Here is a 26,202-nt window from a genome sequence, read left to right on the forward strand (position 1 = left end):
TGTTTGAGCTGCCTGTTATGACACGACTGTGGATGGAAGAAGAGGAAGAGAACATTGAAGTGCAAGAAGAAAAAAGAAGGTGCAAATATAAAGATTGCATGTGCTAAAATGTTACCAACACATCTTGTGGCAAGCTGTATAGTGCTCAGTTTTCATATTCACACTGTAGTTTTTAAAAGGCTTCAAAGTTACATTTTTTGTAATACTGTTTATTCAGTTTTTGTTCTTGTGCAGCAATAGAATTTTCATCCCTATTTAGTATCACATCAAACAGAACTAAACTGCTAAGTGCCAGAATGCTGGTTCGTGCAGCTCATTTGTGATTGAAATTAATACTTCCTAGTTTTTTATGCAACCCCTTAATCTTTTGAAAGCACCTGATATGAACTAACTCTCTCTCTCTCTCTCTCTCTCTCTCTCTCTCTCTCTCTCTCTCTCTCTCTCTCTCTATATATATATATATATATATATATATATATATATATATATATATAAAATGGGGCAAAATAACCTACATAAGGAGAAAAGATGTTCTTAATATAATATGTAGTGGGGATAGGCAAACATCTAGTATCTGTGTTTGGTATCCAACTCAAGATTCTTGTCCAGGCAGGTGTACTATCTGCAGTTACTGCAGCTGGTTTGTATTGAGCCTGGTAGTTCTCCATAGTTGCTATGGGGGAGGTGTTTGAATGCAGAAGTTTGAATCAAGAAAAAACAGATTTTGTTAGTTAGGGTTAGGTATATATTAGTCTTTACTTCATTTTATCTAACAATACATCACATTCTTGTTCATATGTAATTGCATTTAACTCGCTAATATGTATTCATCTCTAGTGTCATAAAGCCTTTTTTTTCTAGTAAACAAAAAAAAAAAAAAAAGCCTGGCCAGCGCCCATTAAGCAATTTGAGATAAAATAAAATAAATAAATAAATAAAAATAAACACAAGCAATTTAACAAGTTACAATGTCAGTCATTATCTGAAAACGCATTTCTTTCACAATACATAAATAAATACATAAATAATAAACTGTTGGCCGCTGGTGGGTGTGCTATGATGTACTGTAATTTAAATTGTTATTGTAAAACCATAAACTAAGCCCTCCCACTTTGTGACAAAAACTTCAGAGAAGAACATCGCCATGTCAGATTGAGCTTTCTTATTTAAATAAGCATTTCAGGAGAAACGCTACTTTGTCTTTTTGTGTTTATTTGGCCTACCACATAAATAAGAAACACGTCTTGAGTGTAAATAACACGAGGGAACCACTTCCTGGGCAATGCTGAATGCTGCGTCTCTTTTTTTAGGTTTTTTTTTTTTTTCCTGAACTGAGTTGACATTTTTTTTCCTACCGGTGTTTTCTATTTTTTGTCGAGGAACGCGTTCATTAAGCAGGCTATCTTTACTTATTTCATCTTGCAGTTTGAATAATTGTGACTATGTTTCAGATTGTAAGGAAGTTTGTTTTCAGCGATGCGTCCTGTGCGGGTGTAGATAACGGGAAGAGATATGACGATCTCTTTGAAAAGCTGGATACCAACAAAGATGGGAAAGTGGACATCTGTGAGCTGAGACAGGGCCTGAAAGCGATGGGCTTGGGTTTTGGTGAAGGTGCAGCACAGGTAATCGCAAAGTATTCTACTACTATGTGTGTAAATAATTATGTTTAAAGTTGAGTTGTCACCACCTATACGTCTTCCGATGAGCCCTACCTAAATCAATAATTTATAGCAGGCTAATTGCGTACAAGCAAAGGTTGAGAAGTTAAATATTAACAAGTAAGGATTTATAATTGGGAGGGGCGGTTTCTATGCAATTTGTAGAGGATCCTGTCACGCAACTGGCATTATCCACTCATCTTGTTTCCGTTTCTTAGATATTGCAATAGCATTAATTTTAGTAAGTTTAAAAACAAAAATACTGCAAACAGGTCTTTAAGAAAATTCCCAGAACCCTTTGTGCAACATTCAAAGGGGTAAGAGGTGTGTTTGGTACCTGCTCCGCCCACAGAATCTTTTAAAGTTGATGTCCAAGTGAACATTTAAAAAAGGAAAGCCAAATGTGTAGAAAATATTGCAGCTGCAAACTCGATACTATAAACATTTCAAGTGAGAAGATATATATATATATGCCACAGTTTTAAACATAATGGCATATCTATCTATAGATCTATTCTGGCAAAAAAGAAGAAAAAAAAGCACGAATAGGTACTATATGAACTGTGGGGCAAGGTAAAAGCCACATCATCATTAACAACTTTTTATCAACGCTGACTTTGGTTTTATGCTTATTCTGTCTGTCACGTGAATGCCTCTCAAAATTAAACTACTGAATTCAATACACTGAAACACAGTGCGATGTTTTGGACAACATTAGCTTTTTGAAGTATTGTACAAGTTGCCATACAACCCTTAAACCTAAATCAAAATCATTATAAGAAGCCTTCATAATGTTTTTTCTAGTTACCAATTAAAAAATAATAATAATAATAATAATAATAAATACATCTTGTTCTTAAAAAAAAAAAAAAAAAAAAAAAAAAGTCCCCTGTTGGGCGACACAAATATATATTATATTATATATATAGATATATATATATATATAATATATATATATATATATATATATATATATATAGATATATATATATATGAACTTAGCCACATGTGCTGCACCAGAAAAGACTCAGAAAAGCTGATTTTCTGAATTGAGGCAGGGAAGTATATGATGCTGCACACATATCCATATATGAGTGCATATTCACAGCAGTGTGCTACACTTATACCCTTCCCCCTCCAATCAGCCCCAGGATAAGCATATGCATTGTAAATACTTTCCTAGTGGAAAACTACAGCAGACAACACATATACTAACCATGTAAGAAAATAACTATTGTGTACATTTGGCTAATGTGAAGAACCTCTTAAAATGGTTTATATAAAGGGTTGCTTTTATATAAGGTTGGAATACATAATCACTGGGCTTCAACAAAGGGTTCACTTTAGACAGTTGGTCCTTCTGTACAGGATTAACTGCAACTTGGTTTATTTAGATTTTTTTTGTTTGTTTGTTTTGCAGTGTAGTCTAAGGAGTGTTTTGAAGGTCTCTTCAACTATAAAGGTTCATTAATTTTTCACAGCCACGAGCAGCACTGACAGAGATTAAAACAGCAAAAGAATGTCCTTAAAAAGTAGCTAGGAGACACATTCACTGTTAACATGAAACCTTTAAAGCTACAGTGTCCTACAATGAATTTCATTTGTATACTAAAATATAATTGTTTGTTGGTTTACTACTACATTCTTCTACAGTTAAAAAAATAAATACAAATCTACATTTTTAGAGCATTTTTTATAATATGTTTTTCTAGCATTACAATAAAACCAAACATACATGAAACAGACAGGTTGATACAGCATTTAAAAATTAAGAACATCAAAGTAATTGTTTTGTACATTTTGTGTATGATAAGACTATAAGTGTATTCTGTACTGTGTGAAGTGAGATAGTAAACTAAATTGGACTTTAAATCCATAGCTGGGAGTTTTCGAAATTTAAAAATAGAAGAATCTGCTGTCTGATTTAGTGGTGGTAGTTTTTACTTTGTGTTTTCTTTAGTAGCATACTAAACTTTAGTCACAATATATTTATGTGGCACAAGTAATTTTAAACCATATTCAGAAATAAACAAATATTGAAAATGTACACTATACACAATACTACTGGCTTAACTGGCAAATCATAAACAGAGTAAAGCTTGCTGCTACCTCAATTCAGTAGAGAAGAAGAAAGATTTCTCTGCAATTTAGTTGTGTTTGAACCTCCATTTCTAGAGCATTTTCATATTCACAGAAGTACAATGCATTTGCCAAGTGGTGTTTACAATGCTGTGTGTTTCCAGCTTTCCAGATCTAACAATTAGGCCTGTATTAACAGTTTTAAAGTCGCTCTGAAGATCGATTTGTTTCAAACTGGATTTGTAATGTTCAAAAACCTGCCTGGTGATTTTTCCAGGTAATTTGCAGGGCGTTCCTACAGTGTAAATAGAGCAAAACCTCCAGACATCCCTTAACCATTATTCATGGTTAGTTTCCATGGAAACCACTGCTTAAGGATCCTTGCTGTAATACACTTCCCCAAGCAGAGTATTTGTGTACTGTAACTATTGAACATGCAGTTGTGAAACAGTGTTTTGTAATACTAGTAGTTGTTTCAGACTGCAATAGTTCCACCTGCTGGCCACTTTGTGTATTGTATGTCATAAATACTTTTAACTTTATTATGAATTAACAAAATGGAAAAGATTGCTACTGTACACGATATATAGCTTTGCTGTCATTGAACATACAGGAAAGTACACATTGAAATGTGTCAAAACGTTTATGCATATGATATGTTTCTGTTCTTTTTTTTTTTTTTTTTTAATTTAGTCGTTGCGAATTATTGTTATTTTCTCCCAGTTTGAAATGCCCAATTATTACTTTGACTCAGCTCCGCCAACGCAAAGCCAATTGAGCGCCGCCTCCTGGGAACTCCCGTCCACAGCCGGCTGTGGAATAGCCCAGACTTGAAATGTTTCTGTTCTATGCATGTTCAGAAAAGGGTATTTCAGACCGTATTTTATTTTTCCAGTGTCAAATATATCAATTAAATAAATTACATTTAAAAAGTTATGTTTAAAATGCAGGCACATACTGAAAAACAATAGGATAATGAATTTTGAATACTGGTTTTGTAAAATGTAAAGTCCTCCTCTATAATTCTTTGTAGGGTTATTTTATGTTTTATATAGACTTTTTGATGAAACTTTGGACAGTACTCCCAGTCAGATACCGAGCATTCTATCCACGTCATTCACCATGTTTCGTTGTAGGTACACATGCAAGTGTAATTGGGGTTTATTATCTGTAATATAAAATTAAACCTCAAGTTGATTTCTACTTTAATAAAGTGAGTAGGAGATGTGGCAGGGCTTGGTTGAATGATTCTTCACATTTTCACAAGGAGGGGCGCTACAATAATAACCCATCAAGATCACTGTCCAGCTTCCTGAAAGAGCCTGAAGTCTGAAGAAGCACAGTGATGTGTTCCATGTTTGCCCAGCACTGGAAAGCTGGAAAGTTCCTGCCTTCTACATACACTAGTTCCCTGTTCCTAATCACAGCACCAATGTTGCTAGTGTTCACTCAAAAGCTCCGAATTTACACCCTGGTGCACAGGAGGTCACCTGTCCAGTTTTCATAACCCTGTACTTGGTATCTGGTTGCACTACTGACCCTTGTTATGCAAACATTGTGTGTTTCAAACCTGCATATTTCCAGAATGAGAGATGCAGTTCTTTTTCCTGATTTATTTTGTGGTCTGTGTTTTTTCATCAGAAAATAGTTTCTGCTGGAGACAGTGATGATGATGGAGAGCTGGACATTTCAGAATTTTCACAGTATCTCCGAGACCATGAAAAAAAAATGATGTTGACCTTCAAGAGCCTGGACAAAAATAATGATGGTACAGTTTTTTGTTGTTTCTATTGCAGTTTATTTTGTTTGTCTGATGCTTTGCAGTAGGTTTTGTTACAGTACTTGGACAAAGATTTTTGCTTGAATAATAATTCTCAATGATCTGAACACAGTAATTAATCCCACCATATGAAGGCAGACAGTGGAAGTTAACTTTATTTTTATGTAAATTCTCGATCTTGGATAAGACTTTGTTTTTGGAAGGTCCCAAAACACAGTGCTAGAAAAACAAAAGCATGCTTAATAGAGTTGTGGAGTAAGCAGATAGTGCTGCTGACACTTACTGGCTGGTTTAACAGGCCATTATTCTTAACTTGTCTTTTCTAGGTCGTATTGATGTTTCGGAGATTAGGCAGTCACTTTCCAAACTGGGGGTCAAATTAAGTGAAGAGCATGCGCAGAAGATTCTTTCAAGGTTTGCACACGTACATGTTTTCATTCAACACTGAATCCCATTGACATGTCATGTAATCCCGCACTTCTGTACCTTCTGGCTTAATTGGCTGGCCAGTGGAGAAAAGCAAGACACGGCCTGAATCACACTGACATCCTTTCATCAATATTTTTTTTACTGGGACCCAAAAATCATGACGAATTATAGAGAATGTTGGCATGAAGAGGGACTGGATTCGACAGGTTTTACTGTACGTTTTATTGCAGTAGGATTTTTTTTTTTTTTTTTGAAAGTCTTGCCTTAATTGGCTGTGCCATGTATGATTAAAAAGTCAGTCTGTTGTATTGCTTCTGCAGCTAATCTAATTGGCTTCCTGTCAGTTGCTAAAATGCCTCACACTGCTCTGCTCTCTCATTAAAAAGCTGACAGATAAACAGATTCCTCTGACAAGGAGAGCTAGCTTCGCCTTGGCTCATGTGTCTGTAGGTATCTTTTGAAGCCAACTACAGCTTCGCTCAAAATCTCAAATAGCGTCTAATAATGAAAGGCTGTTTGCAGAACTGCTGTATAAGCAAAATGTTATTCAAGTTATATTAAAAAACAACAAAAGTGTTTCTGAATATTGTCATTAGTCTTTTTTAATAATGCAAGTTATTATTTACAGAAATGTTTTTTTTTATTATTTATTTTTTAACAGATGGGATTGGCACTCGCATTGCCATTTCTGTTAAATGTATAAATATTCTCGGTTTGGAATTTGGACAGAAAAGGCATTCGTCTCTCACTTTTATTTCCTTTTAGTTTACAAACTAGGAGGCCTATAGTAATGATATCTATATGCTAACGAGCAATATGTTTTAATACAATTTAGTGGACCATTTTCATATACGGAAACATCTGTAACAGCCTGCTGATTCTGCTTTCGTTGTGCGTTGCTGTAATGCTGTGCAAAGACTCTTCTGTTTCTCATTTTAAGTGGTTCCAGGAATTTGCCTTTTCATGTTTTATGGTGTTTGTCAGGGGTTGAGACCCCCTGAGTCGCATGCTGTTTTTAAAGTGGATTTGCAGAATGGCTGATAACGCACAATCAAGGAGTTCTGAACATTTATTAAAGTGGGGAGCCACAGCGTATCACATCATATATCTTTCACAAGTAGCGAAATGGCAGTGTGGTTTCTTTTTAGCTGTCCTATAGTTAGGATACACAAGCTAAGACGAGACACTTTTTTTAGTTTTTATATACAAGTATTAGATTTATATATGATTATTTCTAATTAGAATTATCCGGACTCGGGTATAGGGTGAATTTTACCCCCATAAAAAAAATAAAAATACATATCAATGCATATTATTGTGTGTAGCTCCACTAACACATATTTATATAAATAAAATAACATGAATATGTTTAATGTAATGGTACAATAAAACACAGAGACATAATTAAATAACATAATTATTGCATATCTAAATATTTTAATGAAATGGTGGCCATTTCAACATGTGGTGCAATAAATACTACAGTATATTACAAAACTGCAACTCAGGAGTTAATTTAACAAAAATAAATCTACCAACACAGGCCCAGCAGGAATGCTTATCCCATTAGCAGATGGGATTTGGTTTTACAGCAGCGTGGGACTGATGCCAAACGATGGAAAGTAATTTGTTCAGGATCCAAGGAGTTGGCTGGGCACCTGAGGGGATTTGAAACGAGAACTCGTGATATCTGCCCACAGAGTTTGATCATCCCTTATATGACTAGATTTGGATTCTCACCTGGAGCACAGCTTTTTAAAAACCGGTGGCTGATAGGGATGTGGAGGGTGTATTTTTTCACACAACTTGGTTTTGTTATTACAAGTGCAACGTAGGTTGAATTTGTAATTGAACTCCTGCCCCAGCAAGACACTGCTGTGAAGTAGTAGGCTTAGTAAGTCAGTTCTGTTTTATTTCTTCAAAATTGCGTCTGCCTGTCAAGCTGTGCATTACATTTAAAGAATATCTTTGATTTTATAAGCCGTTTACCTACACTCTATTACGCTTCAGTGCCATTTTCTCTTCCCCTGCTATACGTAAGCAGTTTGATCTTAAAAGTGAAAGGAGTGCTAAAGTTTATTCTAGTTAGAAAGGCTTTGAAAACCTTAGTTTATTAAACCTTTTAAGCATCCATTGTATTCCATCTCCAGAAATTAGCATAACAGATATATAATGCCTCCCTCATTTCTTTTACTTGCAGTATCGATGCTGATGGGACCATGACAGTAGACTGGAATGAGTGGCGTGCCCACTTTCTCTTGAACCCGGCCACCAACATTGAAGAGATCATCCGCTTCTGGAAGAAGTCCTCTGTGAGTACTGCCTTTGGTTACTGTCAAGACAGAATCTCATGTGCATGCACTGAATGATAAGGAAATCAATTATTAAGCGCATCATGAATTTAAAACTGTTATCATGGTTAACCTGTTAGTTACCCAGTAACCAGTTAAAGTTTCAAACCCCCGTAGCCATTACATGATCGACTGAGAGAGAAGGTCAGAGGCAGAGAAACAGCTTGTTGAGCAGTTTGGCATTCCATTTGTAGTTGTTGATGAGAAAGACAGCAGGGTTTCTTCCTTTCAATCAAACGTCGCTTCCCTGCAAAGGTACACTAGTATGGCTAACCGGGTATCAAAGGTGTTACCCTTGTATGAGCTTGTTAGCTTTAGTCTCATTTTCACTGCTGCTCATCCTGTGTGTCATTGTGCAGTTAAACTTTTTCTGTATTTCTGCACTTTGAAAGATTTTAAAAGTGTAACATGGAAGAGAGCTGCCCTCTCTTCCATGTTGGTCCACACTTAACGGAGCCCATCAAAAAATGGTAGCTTCATTAGCAGGGTCATGTGTAGCAGCACAATTGTAATTGCACCCTTAATGCTGTTTTTTTTGCCAGGTGTTTTTAAAAAAAAGAAGTACATCACTGACCATCTAACATAGTTGAGTTTCCATGTGGTTTGAAGGCCATAGGTTTTATTTATTTATTTTATTTAAATCTATGTAATCTATTAGAGCTTTGGGAGGAGATTAAAGACTCAAGCAAGCTTTAAAAAGTTTTTCCCGATGCTGTGGTAGCACTGACATTGCAAGCACAGCCCAGGGTATATGAGCCAGCAAACAAGTAGGGTGACTGTTCTGAACCAGGATGGCAAATATTCAGTATGAGACAGGCCAGTGGTTCTTCGTTGACTTTGTGGATGACGGGGCCATGGTAGGTTTAGCATTATGCATAATTAACTCAATTGTTAATGTAACCATGTTGCATGGTTAAATTAAATGTGCATCCTTTTTATACATGTTTGGTTGACAATACATTTACACTGGCTGTTTGTTTCAGGTATTGGATATCGGGGACAGTCTTTCGATCCCTGATGAATTCACGGAGGATGAAAAGAAGACAGGGATGTGGTGGAGACAACTGATGGCAGGAGCGATGGCAGGAGCAGTCTCTCGAACGGGGACCGCTCCCCTTGATCGAATGAAAGTCTTCATGCAGGTACTGCTAATTTACTACCAGTCTAATAAAAAGACTGATGACACAGATGGCATGGCATACAATAATTAAAATGCTGTTTTTGCATATTGTAGGTGCACTCTTCCAAGACCAACAAAATAAGCATTTCTAGTGGATTCAAGCAAATGGTAAAGGAAGGAGGGGTCCGGTCACTCTGGCGAGGAAATGGAGTGAATGTTCTTAAGATCGCCCCTGAGTCAGCAATTAAGTTCTGGGCTTATGAACAGGTATGGAATATTGTTTTTCTTTATTCTTTACTTTTTGGACCTTGTGCTGCGAGGCAAGAATGAAAAATATAAATAATTCAACCACATCTTATTGAAAGAAAAAGAAGAAAAAAAAAACATTATGCTACCTGGACTGCTTAGCAAACTGTCCACTGTGCAGTATTCAATTAAATATAGTATTGTTACAGTGACACTCAACTGAGTTTGGCAATACACAGATTATGCATTAGCATTAAGTTTGTGTAGAAATGCAGCTAAATCAAAATACTTGCTGTGAGCTATGATGACGTGGTAAATTAATCTTCATTAAGAATTAACCCTTTGCAGTCCATTTATTCAGCGCTTGTCAGGCACGTCAGGTACAATTTATTTTCACACGCGCTGTTTATTTTACATGAGCTGTTTAATTAAAAAATAAAAATCCTCTTCTGATCACTCTTTTTATCACCAAACTCCTCAATGGTGTGATCCAAGTTCTTATTTTATTACTATAACATCTCAAAAAGCTCTGTAAATGTCTGTGATATTCTTTCAGCGCTGGATGCGGAAGCAGCTATCTCCTTTATGTGTCTGTGTTATCTCTGTGGTGCAGGGGCTATCTGTGTAGCTCAGATCCGCCCCCTTTTTTTATGGTCTCACTCTGCCATTGAAAGGTTTTCTCTGCTTTTTCCGGAGAAAAAACGACTAGAGACTTGTACTTTATGTCTTTTTGATATTGAACTGGAAAGGGAAAATTTTAATGTCGGACCTGGTCCGACATAGGACTGCAAAGGGTTAAACCAGATAAGGAGTTCTCGAGCAGTCAGATACTAATCTAATGTGTGGGAACGGAATAGAAGCATTGGCTTCAATACAATTCCAGGAGCTAGTAGCTATCCAGCTTCAAATATGCTTTTTATTACATGCATTTATAGATTACTGAAATATCTGGGAAGTTACATTGTGACATTAACCCTTCTAGAACCCTTGTGTTCCAGTGTTTGCTTACAACTGTCTCAAACTTTGTTGTACTCTAATGATTGACTGAAAGGTTTGTGTCATTATTCTGCCTTTTCTTTTCTTCGAATAGTACAAAAAGCTCATTGCATCAGAGGGAGGGACAGTTAAACCCCACGAGAGGTTCATGGCTGGATCCCTTGCTGGGGCAACAGCACAAACGATCATCTATCCCATGGAGGTAAGGGAAGTTATAATTAGCAATGGACGGGAAATGTATCATTTACAACATTATAAAAAGGCCCAACGTGCCTGCCCTTTATTGGTTGATCTCCTCACCACCTCCTTGTGTTTTCACCACAATCCTCTTACCCTCTGTCCTGTAAAGATTCTATTTTCTTGCCAGCATGTATAAAATACATACTTGTACAAATAGTACAATCATTTCCCTAATTATCAAGATGCTTACTATTTAGCCAAGAGTATTGGGGAGCAATTTGGGGAGCTATACTGCACAACAAACACACTTTTAATTAATATTCCAAATACAATTTACAGCAAAACTATTCCCTCCTCTATTGATAACAACATTTTTTTTTTTTATTCCCTGCAAAGTGGGCCAATGAGAGAATGTCCTAATCATGTAAACGGTTTGAGTGTACATTACATCTGTTGGGAATCTTTGATTTCTGTCAGGTCATGAAGACCAGGCTGACCCTGGGAAAGACTGGGCAGTACTCTGGAATGTTGAATTGCGGGAAGAAGATTCTGCAAAGAGAAGGAGTGAAAGCCTTCTACAAAGGCTACATCCCCAACATACTGGGAATCATCCCCTATGCAGGCATTGACCTAGCTGTTTACGAGGTATGTTTTTATGAACGGCACTGACTCTGTGTTGTATTGTAATGTCTACTGTAAGTTAAAACCTTGAAATTTAGCTTGTGTTTGCTAAATATAGGTTGTTTTATTAATAGTTGTTTCATATTGAGTATTTTAGATTTTTTCAAACTTGTTTCCCTTTCTTTCAGAGCTTGAAGAATTTCTGGCTGACACGTTATGCCACAGACTCTCCAAACCCAGGGATACTTGTTCTACTGGCATGTGGAACCATTTCCAGCACTTGTGGACAACTAGCTAGCTATCCTCTTGCCTTGATCAGGACCCGTATGCAAGCACAAGGTAACTGCAGATTTTTAAATTCAATACTGAGCAGAATTCAGTTTATTAGGATTTACTACTACCAGTATGTCAAGCATACTATTAACCATTTCCAGTACATATACAGTACCTGATTGGCTGAGTTGTTAAACGCAATAACCGTTTGAGAACAGTTGGTCAGTTTTTAACCATACATTGACCTCTCGGGGAAACATATTTTACACATGCAGTGGATGTAGGTTGTGGCAACCTACTGACCTACAATACTGACCTGTAATGGGTTATTTATAACCTCAGTATGTTACTGACCTACCTTGTTTATACTCTAAATTGATTTATAGTAATAATTATTTTTAAAAAAGTAGATAAACAAAAAAAACCAAAACAAAAATACAAGTATGTTGTATTTATTTAGCAGCAGATGACAATGTGCAACAAAATGTTTTAATTGTTTTTTATTTGTATCGGTTTCCTTTTCAGCATCTGTGGAAGGTTCCCCACAGCTTTCTATGGTCAACCTTATTAAGAAAATTGTTTCCAATGAGGGCTTTTTTGGACTGTACAGGGGTATAGCCCCTAACTTCATGAAGGTTATTCCTGCTGTAAGCATTAGTTATGTCGTGTATGAATACTCGAAGACAGGTTTGGGGGTCTCTTCTAAATAAACACAACAGACAGCATCTGTTGATAATTGATGATAAACCACCCTCCCAAGAAAAGGCTTAAGGTGTAAGATTTGCCCCAAAGCCTCTCGTTTTAGAGACAAAGGTGATTTTTTTTTGATTTTTTTTATTTATATAAATCACAGACAAGATAAGTTTAAGGTGCTTTTTAAAATCATTTTTTACACATTGTGGCATTATGGCATGTTTTTCTTCTTCTTTTTTTTTTTTTTGTAATCCATTCCCACTGCAAGATGTGCTCATTCATCAAGCAGTAGAGTTATAATTTCAACCAAACCATCTGGTGACTGCTAGCAACAAGGAGTAAACCTTCAGCTGTATTATTTTTTTTTTGCCACTTTCTTTTTTTTCCGCTTTTTAATTCATGTCCTATGCTTTTAGTTTACTCTGAACAGTAAAATGCTGGAAGCTTGAAGTTTAACTGAAAGGATAAACTGTAGAAATATTCTTTATGCTGTATCTACTCTTTATCGTTTGTTTCTACAACTCCCAGAGACCAGCACTATCTGCAAACATAAATAAGAATTTACTTTTGCACGTCATGATAGAAAAAAACAAGTGTTAAGTCACTTGTCTAAGGACAATGTTTTGACATACCCAATATTAAGTAAAACGCAGGAGAATTGCCTGATTTAGATTTAAATCATGACCTTACAAGTAATCATGTGAGGAGCAGTTGTTATTATTCTTAACAGTTTAGAAAACCAAATGGAGTGTTTGATGTGTGCAAGAAATATAGGAGTATTTAACTTGTTTAGACTTACCAGATGCCTTACACTTCTGGGGCCTGAGGAGCTACTTTTTTATAAAACGTTTGGCATTACAAAGATTTACTGCAAGACATATGAATGTTTTATTATTATTTTGATACCAGACCTCTTATTGCATATCGTTTTTTGCTTCAAATTGGTATTCTCTCTCTCTCTCATATATAATTTTTTTTTTTCCTCAGGGGATTTTGTCTGGGATTGAAAATAGCTTTGCACGTTTACATTTTTTTTGTTGTAAAACCTGAATTTTCAGAGAAATGGATAACGTAATTGTTGTGAAATAAACAACTATGGCCAAAAGTTTGAGATCACCTATAGAATTAACACATTTTGTTTAATAAATTTGAATTAACCCTGCTGAATGTTATGTGAACATGTTGAATTAATACCGCTTTGTAGTTTTCCATTTTCTGGCAGCTGCACAATTTGTATTCCATCGGTTTCTGAAATGCAGTATTTGTTTAAATGTTGCTGTGGGAATCTGTATTTACAGAATGTATACTGTATGGAATGTACTTTTAAAATGCAATCTGTTAAAAAAATAATGGATGTCAAAGCAATCATTTTGCAAAAAAAAAAGCACAAACATAATAGCAAAAAAGTGGTTGCTAGTTTACAGTAGTTACTGAATTCAGAAATAATGCAAATTACAAACCTTGTATTCAGTTTAAACAATGTTTGACAGCTCTCTCTCTCTCTCTGTGTGTGTGTGTGTGTGTGTGTGTGTGTGTGTGTGTGTGTGTGTATATATATATATATATATATATATATATATATATATATATATATATATATATATATATATATATATATATATATATATATATATATATGGATGAAGGCTATATTTGCATCCTGAGCCATTAGAAAAAAGGGCATAATACCACAGCAGTGATGTCAAAAAGTGCTCTAAATTCCTCTAGAGGAAAATATACTTGAAGTTTGACCTATTCGACTTTGAGACCGTCGTTTTCAATTCAAACACAAAATATCTCATTTTCAATCACTCCAAACAAATAAATAAATCAATCAATGTATCTCTTTGTATCGCTGAGAAACTGGAGAAATGGATAAGGACGTAGAATGTTTGTACAGCACCGAAACACTACGTTTTAAATAAACAAATAAAATAAAAAAAAAACTATTGCCGAACCTCGTCGTCTTTAATATTAGCATCACAAGTGTATCCATGTATTACAAAAGAAAAAAAAAGATATCCACGTACTCTAATATCCATGTATTTTTGCACTCTTCTTTGCAAGTTCCAGCAACATGGGGTATCTGAATGTTTTATTCTTCCACAAAGCTGGAATTCCTGATAATCCAAGCTAAAACATAGTAAATAAATAAATAAATAAATAAAAAAACGACAAGTTGCTTTATCCCCCTCCCCCTCCAAAAAAAAAAAAAAAAAAAAACCATTATATATATATTATATTTGATTTTACCCCCCCCAGCGCAAGGTGTTACGGACGGCCTGATCGAACGTGCTTTCAGTCAGGACTCCATGCAGCGCTGCCTGGAATGCACCGGGCAAGGCTAGAACAAAAAACAAAAAAAGTTAACACAAAGCTAACAATGACGAATCTTGTGGTGTGTTTCAACTGTCTCAAATCCGGTTCTGGAAACTTGTTCCAACGATGCCCCTTATCTTTGCAAGCACACAGTTAAAAAAATATTTAAGAAAAGTACATTTACCTAAGCACATAAAGACTGGGCAGTGGAAACTAGTTCAGTTCTGTTCAACAGCTAAAGCTCATGACAATTAATTATGCTTACCTCGTGTTTGTGAACACTTCAGGTATCACCTTTTTGGGTGATTTGAGGTTGTCCTTCACTTGCTGAAAGTGTCCTGAAAAAAAAAAAAAAATTTAAGTGCTTACAAATTAATTTGCTTTCTAATATGATGTACACTAAGTAAGCAAAATTTTCATCAAGCTTTTCCTACTGTAGACATTATATGTTCTCTGTAACAGACTCCCACCAAAGCTGTCACAAAGCAGTTTTCAAAAGGAAGATTTAATGTATTTAATTAACTTCAGCTACCCTGTACAAACACTACAGAACACTTATTATATTAAATATGCAGCAAGAAAAATGATTCTATTACTTAGCTCCTTAACCAGCTGCTGCTGAATTAATATACTTATAAAGCATTATTTTTCCCCAAAAATAATTAAAAGGCATTTTAAATTTATGTTTTGTGATATTTCAATAACGTTGTGAGTGCATTGATTTTACTAATGAAGTGGAAGCACAGATATAGCCGCATTACTGATTAGTGTTTTACTAACCAACCACAGCTCTGTCTAGATCCTGTGGGTTCATTCTGTTCTTGTCCTTGAGCTGCTCTATCACATTATCCAGGGCTTTCTCATCTGGACCATGCAGGATGTAATATTCCAGGAGTCTCTAAATATAATTAGAGCTAAGACATAAACCGTCTGTGATGCGACAGTCTTTTTCATAGCTGTAACCTATTTATATAAAATACAGAAAACGCTGAATACGATATATACATTGTACATCATAAATACTCTAATTAGATAACTGCAATGTATTTCATGTTATCTAAAATTATTACCCATATAATTTTTCAGCTTTGCAAAATTCATAAATACATTAAAAACTAACCTTGCAGCAGCCAATGTCTCTGCCACACAGGTATCACTGTTCTGTGTGATTCGAATGGCCTCCTCAGCTTTCTCAAACATTTCTGATTTTCCGGCATACAGCTACAACTGCAGCCAACTTTGTAATGCCATCTATCTGTTCATCGTTGATGCAGCCTATAGTCAAAACAGAAGAATTTCCAACTATCCAAGCTCTTATTTGCCCTTGGTTTGTTTTGAGATAATTTGCCAACAAACATAATAAGTGTGATATGTCACCTCTTATCCTAGAAACAGATGTATGGAATATTTTTTTAGAAAAAATAACAACAAAAGTAGGTCAAAAGTAAATAGCATAACACGTGTGATCTTATTATTTTATCACACTATTATAGCAGCACTTCTCAAGAACTGTCAGGAAAAGACAGATAGAGACAAGCTCCACATTAATCCTTGTTGGTACCTCACATAATCTTTATCAGCACCCACCAGAAGGGATACCCGTTTGTATGTTTATCTTATTTGTTTACAGGCGCACACAGATATACATAAGTCTATAAAAATAAAGAAATTCCACTACAACAAATATATTTCACAGTCATATGTAGCCTACTACTGTTTATAAAATGGGTCTTTTAAATACTCTATCCTGATTGGTCAACACAGCTCACATGGGGGTGTGAATATTACAGTATATTCTCATGGGCTGAAACGTTTTTTCAAAAAGGGGCGAATCATTTGTAGATATACATACGTCACTAAAATTAGAAAAAAAAAAAAAAGGTAGTCACATTTAAATTTATATTAATAAACAAGTCTCACCACATTTAATATATAATTTCAAAAAATTATATAGTATATAAATCGTGAAAAAAGTAATACTGCTAGGCATCAAAGTTACCAAAGCATAGCTTCTGAACATAGAAAAATAAAAGGAGAAAAAAATAAATACACAGAAGTCTACTGCCTGGGCATCGGGTGTCCTTTTCATGCCACTGTTCGAGTATTTCAAAATGCAAACAACATCTTTGTTGCCACTGTGAAACGGTACCGCAAGTCTGACATGGATTACAAAGGACGATTAAAATTAATAAAATAATAATAATAATAATCTTCCCCAACACTGTGACCTGACACTGCCACAGGTCTTGTAAGAAAGGTTTGTTTTGATGTGCAACAAAATGTCCAGACGTGGCAAAGAAGATCTGCCTGATTGTCCTGCTGCACTTCCTCAGACAACGAGAAGGACAACAATGATTCAAACACCATGTTGCACGAAATCGCTTGCTGCAGCTCTACCTAAAAAAAGGGCCCGTAAATCTTCAAAGCTGCAATTTCAATGGCAATGTTCAATTGAACAAAATAGTGCTTCTTGTTTTTAATCAGTTCAACATTTATTAATAATAATAATAATAATAATAATAATAATAATAATTTTTTAACTAGTGCATTTTTGTTTTTTGTTTTAAGGGACTATTTTTTAGGTCAGAGGCGGAAGTATATCTAATAAAAAATTACTTTTTTGTTAAAATTAAAACATGTTTAAGTTTATTTTATTTAGTTAGTTGACCCATTTTATAAGCACAATAAGCCTTGTGACTTACAACACATCCGGGATGTGTGGATATTAGATTAGGGGCCTTATTGCTTACATATACAACGCTATAAACACAAAATATTCATTGACTAACCATACCCTTGAGGTGCATGTACTCTGTATTTAGTTTTAACCATTTCACAAGCTTATCCGTTTCTTTCTTCCCAGCTTCAAAGTTCTTTATGAAGCTCTTGATGCTAGCATGTCTCCAGGGTCCTTCAATGGGGAGCTGGGGTCTAGGACCTTATGAATACACAACAACAGCAATTACTGTACATAGGGTGGATATATTAATATTTGTAAAACTGACCTGCACAATCCAAACTACAAAAAATCTATGTATACAATATGAATATACGTTATGCAGATGCGTGGTAGGCATCAACATGTAAAAAAGTAGTAAAGAAAATAAAGCTACGTCCATTATAATTACTCAAATCTTGTAAGCAATTCTTGTTGTTACTGATAAATTAAGTTTATCATGTTACTGATAAACTTAATTTATCAGTAACCTATCAATGAGACAGCCTTACCTCCCTTGGGATGATCAGGATTATTAACTGGAGTGTCATATTCAGAGCCAAGTCCAAACATCTTGTATGTGCGTTGTGCAAGATCCTCCACATTAAGACCTGATAATGGAATTTTTAACACTTAATGGTGAAGCCCCCATAACCAACGTCCGTACTTTTTATTAGCTTCAGTGCCCCTGTGCCCTTTATCACTGTACAGTTTACATTTCATTTTACCTCCACATTCTGCTAAAGACTCAGCTAAAATGTAGGCCTGATCCCCATAGCAGCTCTGCTGTCCAGTTACCCTACGGTAGAATGGGTTGGCAGACTGAGCCCGGAATTCTGGGCAGGGGCATTCAAACAAGAGGGCATCCAGCTTCTGAAGATCATAAATCCAGTGATGAGGCTGGGCTGTATTAATACAGACATAGCATTAACAGGGCCCTATCAAGTATTTAGAATTGTTAGAATTGTTAGAATTGAATTGTTCAGGATGACAATTTGATTTGATTACAAATTCACTACAGATGCATTATGCTGATCATATGTACAGTAAACTGGGATATTAAATATGCAATACAGTACACACTTTACATAAACTGTTGTTACCTGCTGCATCTGCTATTGCCGCACCAATAATCGCTCCAACAGCTCTGTCTTCAACACTGAGGGCCATCATTTATTATCTTAGGAAATGGTAAACAACCGTTTAAAATCGGGTTTGCACTATCGCCACCAAATGTGACTATTTGCCTCTTTTACAGGTTTCAGGTTTAAACACAGATAATCAATACAGAACCAGAAAAGAAAACGTAAATTGTTGCAAAAGATTGTTGCGAGTTCAGCAATTATGTGTACTATAAACACAGAACTGAAAACACTGTGTACAGTCAGTACTTGGTCTAGTTCTAAAACTCTTTGGCGTCCATGTTGTTGTTACACACAACAAAGCAATGAGTAATATCATACCTTTACTTGTCTTTAACAACCACTAAGAAATACAATTTGAATAGTAAACATCACAGTATAACCCTAATTCTGCTTGTGCTAATCCCGCCTTTTGTCCCTCCTGCCTTCAGTCATCTCCTAGTAGTCCTACGACTAGCAGTGACAGCAGTGAAATACACGCCCATTGATAATGACCCCACCTCCAACCTGATGTGATTGGGGTTGAATGACTGGCCCTGCTACCAATAAGCAATTTAGTTTAACCGTGACACGGCGTAAACAGACGAGGTTCATATGAGTTTACGTTCCAGCAGCTACTAAGGTTAGTTGTATAGGAAATACACTATGGAGAAAAGCTTTAAAACACAATTGACTATAAATCAGCGTAAGACACGATTTCCGTTCCAATGTTACAATCTAGTAATTCCAGAAGTTCGTTAAACAGCACTACGTATTAACTGTTGTAATTTTAGGTGTAGTGCTGTTCCAGGTCACTGTAACCAATTCCGTAAACAGGCATTGTGTTTTAACAACGCCTCACAACAACCAATGCATCGACACAGTAGCACGTGTACCAAGCAGTAAGTATGCGGATGACACATTCTGGTAGTGAAATTTCTCTCGGTCAAGGAGCCAAATAATTTTTTTGGTTTGTTTTACTTACGTAAATACAAGCCGCACTGCACATGACTTTGTGCCAGTAACAATATATAGTTTATATTATGTTGTAATTTGCAGTGTTTTGTGGGGGATCTTCAATGATTTAAGCTTATTATTTTGACAGTGAAAATGTTAAATTCCCTATGGTTGCATTTAAGCAATTACGAATATGTTAGACGATACATTGCCCAGATCTAGGTCATTGACATTTCATAAACAGAAAAGACCAGTCGAACCATTTATGGTAAGTTTTTAAAATGTTTGGTAGCAAGTAACACGCAAATGGATGATTTGTGTTTAAATGAACATGTGTTTCAACTCCACACCCGGGAGGCGAACTGTGTTATCTGGAGGTTATTTTGGAGACACTAAAGATGCTCATTTATGACATGAATGATGGTTACACATGCAATATACTGTACCAACTAATTAACAAACGCTGACTTATTGCATCAAATTCACAAACACCCTTTAAATAACGCTGTTCAAATACAGATCAAAATTATAAGAAACGTGGCTTTTCTTTTTTATATTGGAAAGCACTCTCATAATTATATTGCAATACTGTATATCGCCAGTAGAGGGGTTATGTATATAATAATAAGCAGCTTGTCTGGCACCGAAAAATAAGGTACAGAGAAAAACATGAAACATTGCACAATGCATACAATTCAGTAAAATTACCATTCCTATTAGTTGCACATGATGAAAACTCCTACTATTTGCCTTGTCCTTAGCGTCTCTTCTTGCATTCTCATCTCAACCCTTTCCTGCAGGCAGTGATTTGAACAGCAGCAGCAGCAGCTAATCCCAGTGGGATCCTTGGTTGGTCTATAGTGATAGAATTGAGGCCTGGTAACTCAGTTGAACTGTGAATGTTCTATAAACCTCAAAACATGACTGTATTTAGCCCTATACAGACAGATTTTGGAGCATGACAGTGGTCTATATCTGTACTATTGGACTAAAGTCTTATATGAAGGGGTTACCCTAGTACAGTAGGTGATAGTGTGCAAACCATCACTGTTACTTATAATTTACGGCATTCTTTATTTTGCAATTACTTGAATTTGATCTTGCTGTACCTTCATAACTGCTCTTATCTGTATTTTGATATTCTGTAATGCGATACTTTATCATGCGATACTTTGTACTGTGATATTTTGTGACAATTGTAAGTCGCCCTGGATAAAGGTGTCTGCGAATAAATAAATAAATAAATAATCTTTTAAAATTATTATTGTTACCTAATCTTCAAATGTGTACAGGCTACAGTGCTTTGTCATGGTTTCAGTGCTTGATAGTTCACATGGTTAGTAGGTTATAAGTACCTCCTGCAAGCATTGAAACACGGTGTTGCAGACTGGTTAGCTTCTTTGTGAACATGCTGTGGCTGATTAGGAATTCATTTACATAGCCAAGGGTTGATAGCACCAGCATAATATTTTACTTCCAGCTATGCATCATACAATTAGGGCTATTTGTTTTTTTTTTGTTGTTTTTTTTTAATATTTAAAAATGTGAAAATAAATTTGATTTTCATCCTGATTCAAAACTGATTCTGACCAGTATCAAGGAAGTAATGTTTCCCTTTTTTTTTTAGCAGACATTTTGTAAAGAGGAAGTGAGTGATAATAGATAATACCACTAGTTGTTTAGTTTAGTGGTCCAGTAACTGCTATTTCCAAGAATCAAACAGAAAGTATACCAATAGTGGGTCGTTTGTATTGTGCTAGGATCACTAATGCCACAAATACTGCAAAATAGAAAAATATTAATAGAAAGACTGCTTAAGTCTTTAGCCTGTGTTAAATTGCAGTTGACTATGCTTCTGCAATGTGCTGGATTTACCATGAGTAGCCATGGTCTTTACAGTGCTAGCATAGTTATCTGCAGTTTCACTATTCTTACTAAACTGTGCTCTGCTTTTGCTATATCGGATCATCACAATTGATCTGAAACTAATTTAAACTAATTTGATTCAGTAACTGCATGTGGAATGTGGAACAAGTATTATAATATACAGTAAGAACTTATATGTTATTTATCACCTATTTAAACCTATTTTATACAGCATTTTTAAAAGAATAATGATTCTAGTTGTTTGACAAAAAAAAAATGTTATATTAAGGAATGACAGAAAGAATATCCCATTAAAGTTGTTTTTAAATAATTGGTTTAAACACTTGCTGTTTTATTTTTTCCATATATATCCATATTAAAACAAAAAATGTTTAACGGTATATAACCCCATCGTTTGTATAGGATTCCCTTTCAACTACTATTAAAGAGTGCATTACAAACCACTGCTTGCCTTATGGTATGTCCACTATGCCACTAGCATAAACACTTGGTAAAGCGCTCAAGTTAAAGCTTTGATCATCTGTCATCCCAGCAGGATCGTGCCATCTTGTGCCAACTCTTTAAAATAGCGGCAGAGGAAGTGAAGATTGACAATGACCTCAAACACATTGAGCTCTGTGCTTCCTTTCTGCACTGGTCTGCCTTATCAGGTTTCCTACATACTTCTTCTGACACATTATGGTCCAGTTGAGGCTTGTCACTGGGGATAGGTGAAATCCTGCTTTTCTGTAAGACCCCTACTATATGCTGCTGTGTTTTCCATTATAAAAAAAGGAAACACACGTTAAAGAGATTGCAGCTTTACTGTGGGCGTTTTCAAAAATAGCTAGGTTCCATATCAGATCAAAATCAAAATGAAATGCCAGTTTGTGGAAACATTTTATAGTATCAACATAGGATGTTGCTAAAATCTTGTTGTGAATCGGCAAACTGCTAAAAATGATGTAACTAGCATGTTTAGTTATTTCAAATCAATAAACTTCACAGCAGCATATGCAACACTTCCTCCTTTTGCATTTAGGAGTTGCTCAACATGAGAACGGGATATCTGCCAAATTCCCTTACATCTATTGTTGAGGCAGCCTTGTGTATACAGCATGCAACTTGGACGAACAGCTGCCTTTAATTCTCTTTTCCATCCCTTCACTACTCTTTTTGATAGCTTGTAACAGTAAAGGGGGAATTGCCCCTTCCCGCACCCCAAGTGATTGAGAAATAAAATAAAATGACATGAACACAGTGCAAACAAAAGCGGGTTCACACTTTTAAGTGAAAGTGTCTTTAATAATCACCACTTAGCAGCAGCTGGACCCTTTTGCAGGGTCTACAAAAAATACAAATTTAAAACAACAGTTTAATTAAATCGTGAAATACAATGTAAATGCATACACAGCGGTCCGATTAGTTTCCCCAACCTAATTCTTAGTAAATGATGCCTGGTTTCTAATAAGCCTGGCTCATCTTCATAACGAAAACCTTTTATGAAAGGTTTATGAACTCTCCTAATTAAAATGTGAGTGGTGGACCAGTCTTATAGCAAGGGTTTGGCAAAGGTTAAATGTATATGAGTATTTTAATATTAAAAAGAAATCATGACCTGAAATAAAAGCTTGTGCCATATATTTTTGAAATGCTTGCTACTAAATTTTTAGAATTAAAGCTCAGGATTAGAATGGAGTGAATTCTTGGTTTCAGTGGATTGCAAAGCTTTAATTCTGCTGGAATGTCAGACCTTCTGGACCTGGAACCTTCTGGACAGAAGATCTTACTTTTCTCATACAGTCTGTGTATCTAGAAGTCCCATTTGACAAAAAAATCAGTTAAGAAAAATATTAGGTTGAAAGCTTTATTAAAGGATAGATTTAGTTGGTTGTCTTCTTATTAAGGCTATTATTAATTACACAATTGCTGACCAAAAGAAACACAACGACTAATCAGAACAAGCTTGTATACATTCTCTTTTACTTTATCGGTCATGCCGTTACTGTACTTGTCAGTTTAGTGCTCTGCAAAATGTTCCAGCTAAAAGGTACAAAAACATGTGTCTTCTTTGGCTGCTCAGCAGACAGATATAAGTTATAGTGCAGGATGTCCACAGCGTTAACTTTGCTCTTGACATCTTGCCTTGTCTGGCTATCTTGTTCTTGATTGTAATAGAACAGAGGTTATGTACTTTCGTCAATATGCTACCCCATAAACTGTGTCAATTTTTAATTTTTTTTATTTATTAAAAACGGTACATAAAATGTTTTTATATAGAGTCAGGTCAGGCACATTGCAACCCGGTTCCATGGACGCTTCTTCTGACAGCGCTGTGAGCTCACCTCAGTCCCCATGAGAACACCCCTGGCTTTTCAACCCAATTGAAAAGAAACTGCCAATTGTGTGAGGTGATTCTATGAGTTGCGCTGGCTTCAAACCCAGCTCTCCAGAGTGGAAAGCACAAGAGGCTACTTAATTAGCACTCATCACACCTAGTTCTATTGGGGTCTCCATCATTAATACACACTGTAGTTTATTTGTAAGTGTGTATGAACATGAATCAGCAAAGCAGCCACAACATGCATTAAACTGAATGTACAATGCTATCACAGAAAGACGTGAAATGGTGATGCCTGTTATACAATATTTATTGACACTATGATGTCTACAGCACTTGGTTTTATCTTACATGTTAAAGGTAAACCCTATTGGCACTTTATAGTTAAATCAAATGGGCTTACTTAAGAACTGTAGGAAAGATGAACAGTGGTCCTGCAGCATTTTGTGTACAAAGCTACCTAATCCTTTGTCATGTTTGCCTCTTCTAAGCTTCGCTATTCCTTACCACACTTCATTACTTTATGCTTCTACGATGGTATGCTTTTATAAGGATTTACAACTCCAAACTATTTAACAAACGTGCTTATAAATCTAGAGTGTCATTCAGAGTGATATGGTGATACGGATACATGGGCCCAAGCTGATCTAATTCTCTAAAGGTAAAAATGGTTTTAAATCAGAAGGAAAATAAAAAACAAAATTCCACACCATCATTAAAAATAATTGATCATTACAGCAGCTTGTGACACCATGTCTTACTGAAATACACCCACTCGCAAATGTTCGTTTTTGTTAGTTCTAACAGCGCTACACCTTACTAAACACACATTTACACAAAAAATTAAAATAAAAAACAACTAACACATTTTATTTTAAATTCCTTGTAAAAATACGACCTGTGCTGCTTGTTGGGTGTCTAATGGTGGCATATATATATATATATATATATATTATATATATTATATAATATATATATATATATATATATATATAAAATGCCTATGAGTAACTCATATAACTTCAGAGACAGGTGGTCCTTATACTATAATACAACTAGTGCAGTATTCATGATATGCAAAAGTATTTTTGACAAATCAATATATCCATATAATGGTAACGCTGTCAAACCCAAAGGCACATTGCCTAATTTGGACGCCTACGTTATCAAGGGCCTGCGTTTGTTGATAATTACGATTTTCATACTAGCGTCAGGGTTTGTTCTTATTTTGCCGTATTTCACACCCCTCCTCATTGCAGAACGCTCGCACTCGGAGGAGTCGCTGCTGCTTGCCACAAGGCTCCTGTGTGTATACGAACATGTGAGAGTAACAGACGGAAGAGTCAGACCGCAGCGAGCGAGCAACAGCAGCGAGACAGAAAAAGAGCTAGAGGGGCAGAACAGGCTGTCAGCTGTGTGCAGCTAGCTCGGCGCTGCACACTCATAAATCGATGTCTATACGTTTGTGTGTGCGCGCAATGCAAAACAAAAGTGGGAAGTGACACTGCAGTTCTCTTTTTAGGTTATTATACTTCCACCAGAGAAGACTGATCGCGTAAAACAAACAAAACAATCTGTAAATAACTTGATTTCGAGCTGCATTTATTTTATTTCATGTTATTTTTTTATAGTTAGCATTACATTGAATATAACATGATGGAGCCTTGGAGGCAATGTGCGTTGTGGCTTATCAATTGTAAGGTGCTGCCACCAAACCATCGGGTTACATGGGAGTCAGCCCAGGTATTTGATTTAGCTCAGACCCTAAGGGACGGGGTTCTGTTGTGCCAGCTTCTGAACAACCTGAGACCCCTATCTATCAATCTGAAGGAGATCAATCTGAGACCGCAAATGTCACAGGTAAGGGTTTTACTTAACAGTATACTGTTGGATTCGCTTTGAAAGGAAGGACATCGCACTAAATTAAGCTCGTTTTTGAACTACCATTGTGTCTGCTTATATATATATATATATATATATATATATATATATATATATATATATATATATATATATACACACACACTATTAATCAATGTTAAAAGGTGCCGATTTTCGATTGTGTTTTATTTACCGTACAGTTTTGTGTTTACTGTCTTGTTGATGTGATTACGGCAACACATCGGTAGCAGTCTTAAAAATATATAAATGCAAAAGTTTTACAGTCAAATTATAACATTTCAAAACATGTCGATCGTACGCTAATTCGAGCACTTCTCTTTGAACAACCACAATAGCGTTTGGTGTATATTTTTGTTTTAAGAATGCATCGCTATAATAAGGAAGTTACACTATTCTCGGTCGAGTACCGTTATCCAATCTGACAGACACAAAACGCTGCCCTCTAGGTGCAACCATTGATGTGTGAGGGTATTCTACACATACTGTAGTTGTAGATATAGGGCAGATAGCTGACCTTCAACACTTTTCCCATCAACTTGCACCTGCGGTGT

General features: G+C 35.8%; 3 protein-coding genes across 5 annotated transcripts in view; 2 read left to right on the top strand and 1 right to left on the bottom strand.

Moving 5' to 3' along the window:
* The first annotated feature begins 1,086 nt into the window (after positions 1 to 1,086).
* LOC121327020 (calcium-binding mitochondrial carrier protein SCaMC-1-like) lies at positions 1,087 to 13,591 on the top strand. 2 transcript variants are annotated; one of them, XM_041270774.1, is made up of 10 exons: positions 1,087 to 1,625; positions 5,382 to 5,508; positions 5,847 to 5,934; positions 8,150 to 8,261; positions 9,284 to 9,442; positions 9,535 to 9,687; positions 10,757 to 10,864; positions 11,320 to 11,487; positions 11,652 to 11,802; positions 12,262 to 13,591. In XM_041270774.1, exons 1-10 carry the CDS (start codon positions 1,443 to 1,445, stop codon positions 12,444 to 12,446), a joined length of 1,434 nt encoding a protein of 477 aa, XP_041126708.1. In that variant the 5' UTR covers positions 1,087 to 1,442; the 3' UTR covers positions 12,447 to 13,591. The 2 variants fall into 2 exon arrangements, with proteins under 2 accessions (XP_041126708.1, XP_041126709.1); XM_041270775.1 differs by having other exon boundaries at positions 13,417 to 13,591.
* Positions 13,592 to 14,059: 468 nt separating this feature from the next.
* selenoj (selenoprotein J) lies at positions 14,060 to 20,745 on the bottom strand. The gene is given in 10 exon segments (XM_041270883.1): positions 14,060 to 14,611; positions 14,683 to 14,790; positions 15,014 to 15,086; positions 15,529 to 15,644; positions 15,869 to 15,967; positions 15,969 to 16,025; positions 17,596 to 17,686; positions 17,977 to 18,075; positions 18,193 to 18,369; positions 18,568 to 20,745. Coding segments are annotated over 10 exon segments (1,041 nt in total). The 5' UTR covers positions 18,638 to 20,745; the 3' UTR covers positions 14,060 to 14,460.
* Positions 20,746 to 25,020: 4,275 nt separating this feature from the next.
* Positions 25,021 to 26,202, top strand: part of LOC121327207 (guanine nucleotide exchange factor VAV3-like) — a 72,713-nt gene continuing 71,531 nt past the window's right edge. For both annotated transcript variants that reach the window (XM_041271087.1, XM_041271088.1), the window contains exon 1: positions 25,021 to 25,609. In XM_041271087.1, coding sequence (XP_041127021.1) covers positions 25,403 to 25,609 — 207 coding nt within the window. In that variant the 5' untranslated portion in view covers positions 25,021 to 25,402. The remainder of the gene's footprint in view (positions 25,610 to 26,202) is intronic.

This window comes from Polyodon spathula, chromosome 14 (assembly GCF_017654505.1).
Source record: "Polyodon spathula isolate WHYD16114869_AA chromosome 14, ASM1765450v1, whole genome shotgun sequence".
Classification (NCBI taxonomy): Eukaryota; Metazoa; Chordata; class Actinopteri; order Acipenseriformes; family Polyodontidae; genus Polyodon; species Polyodon spathula.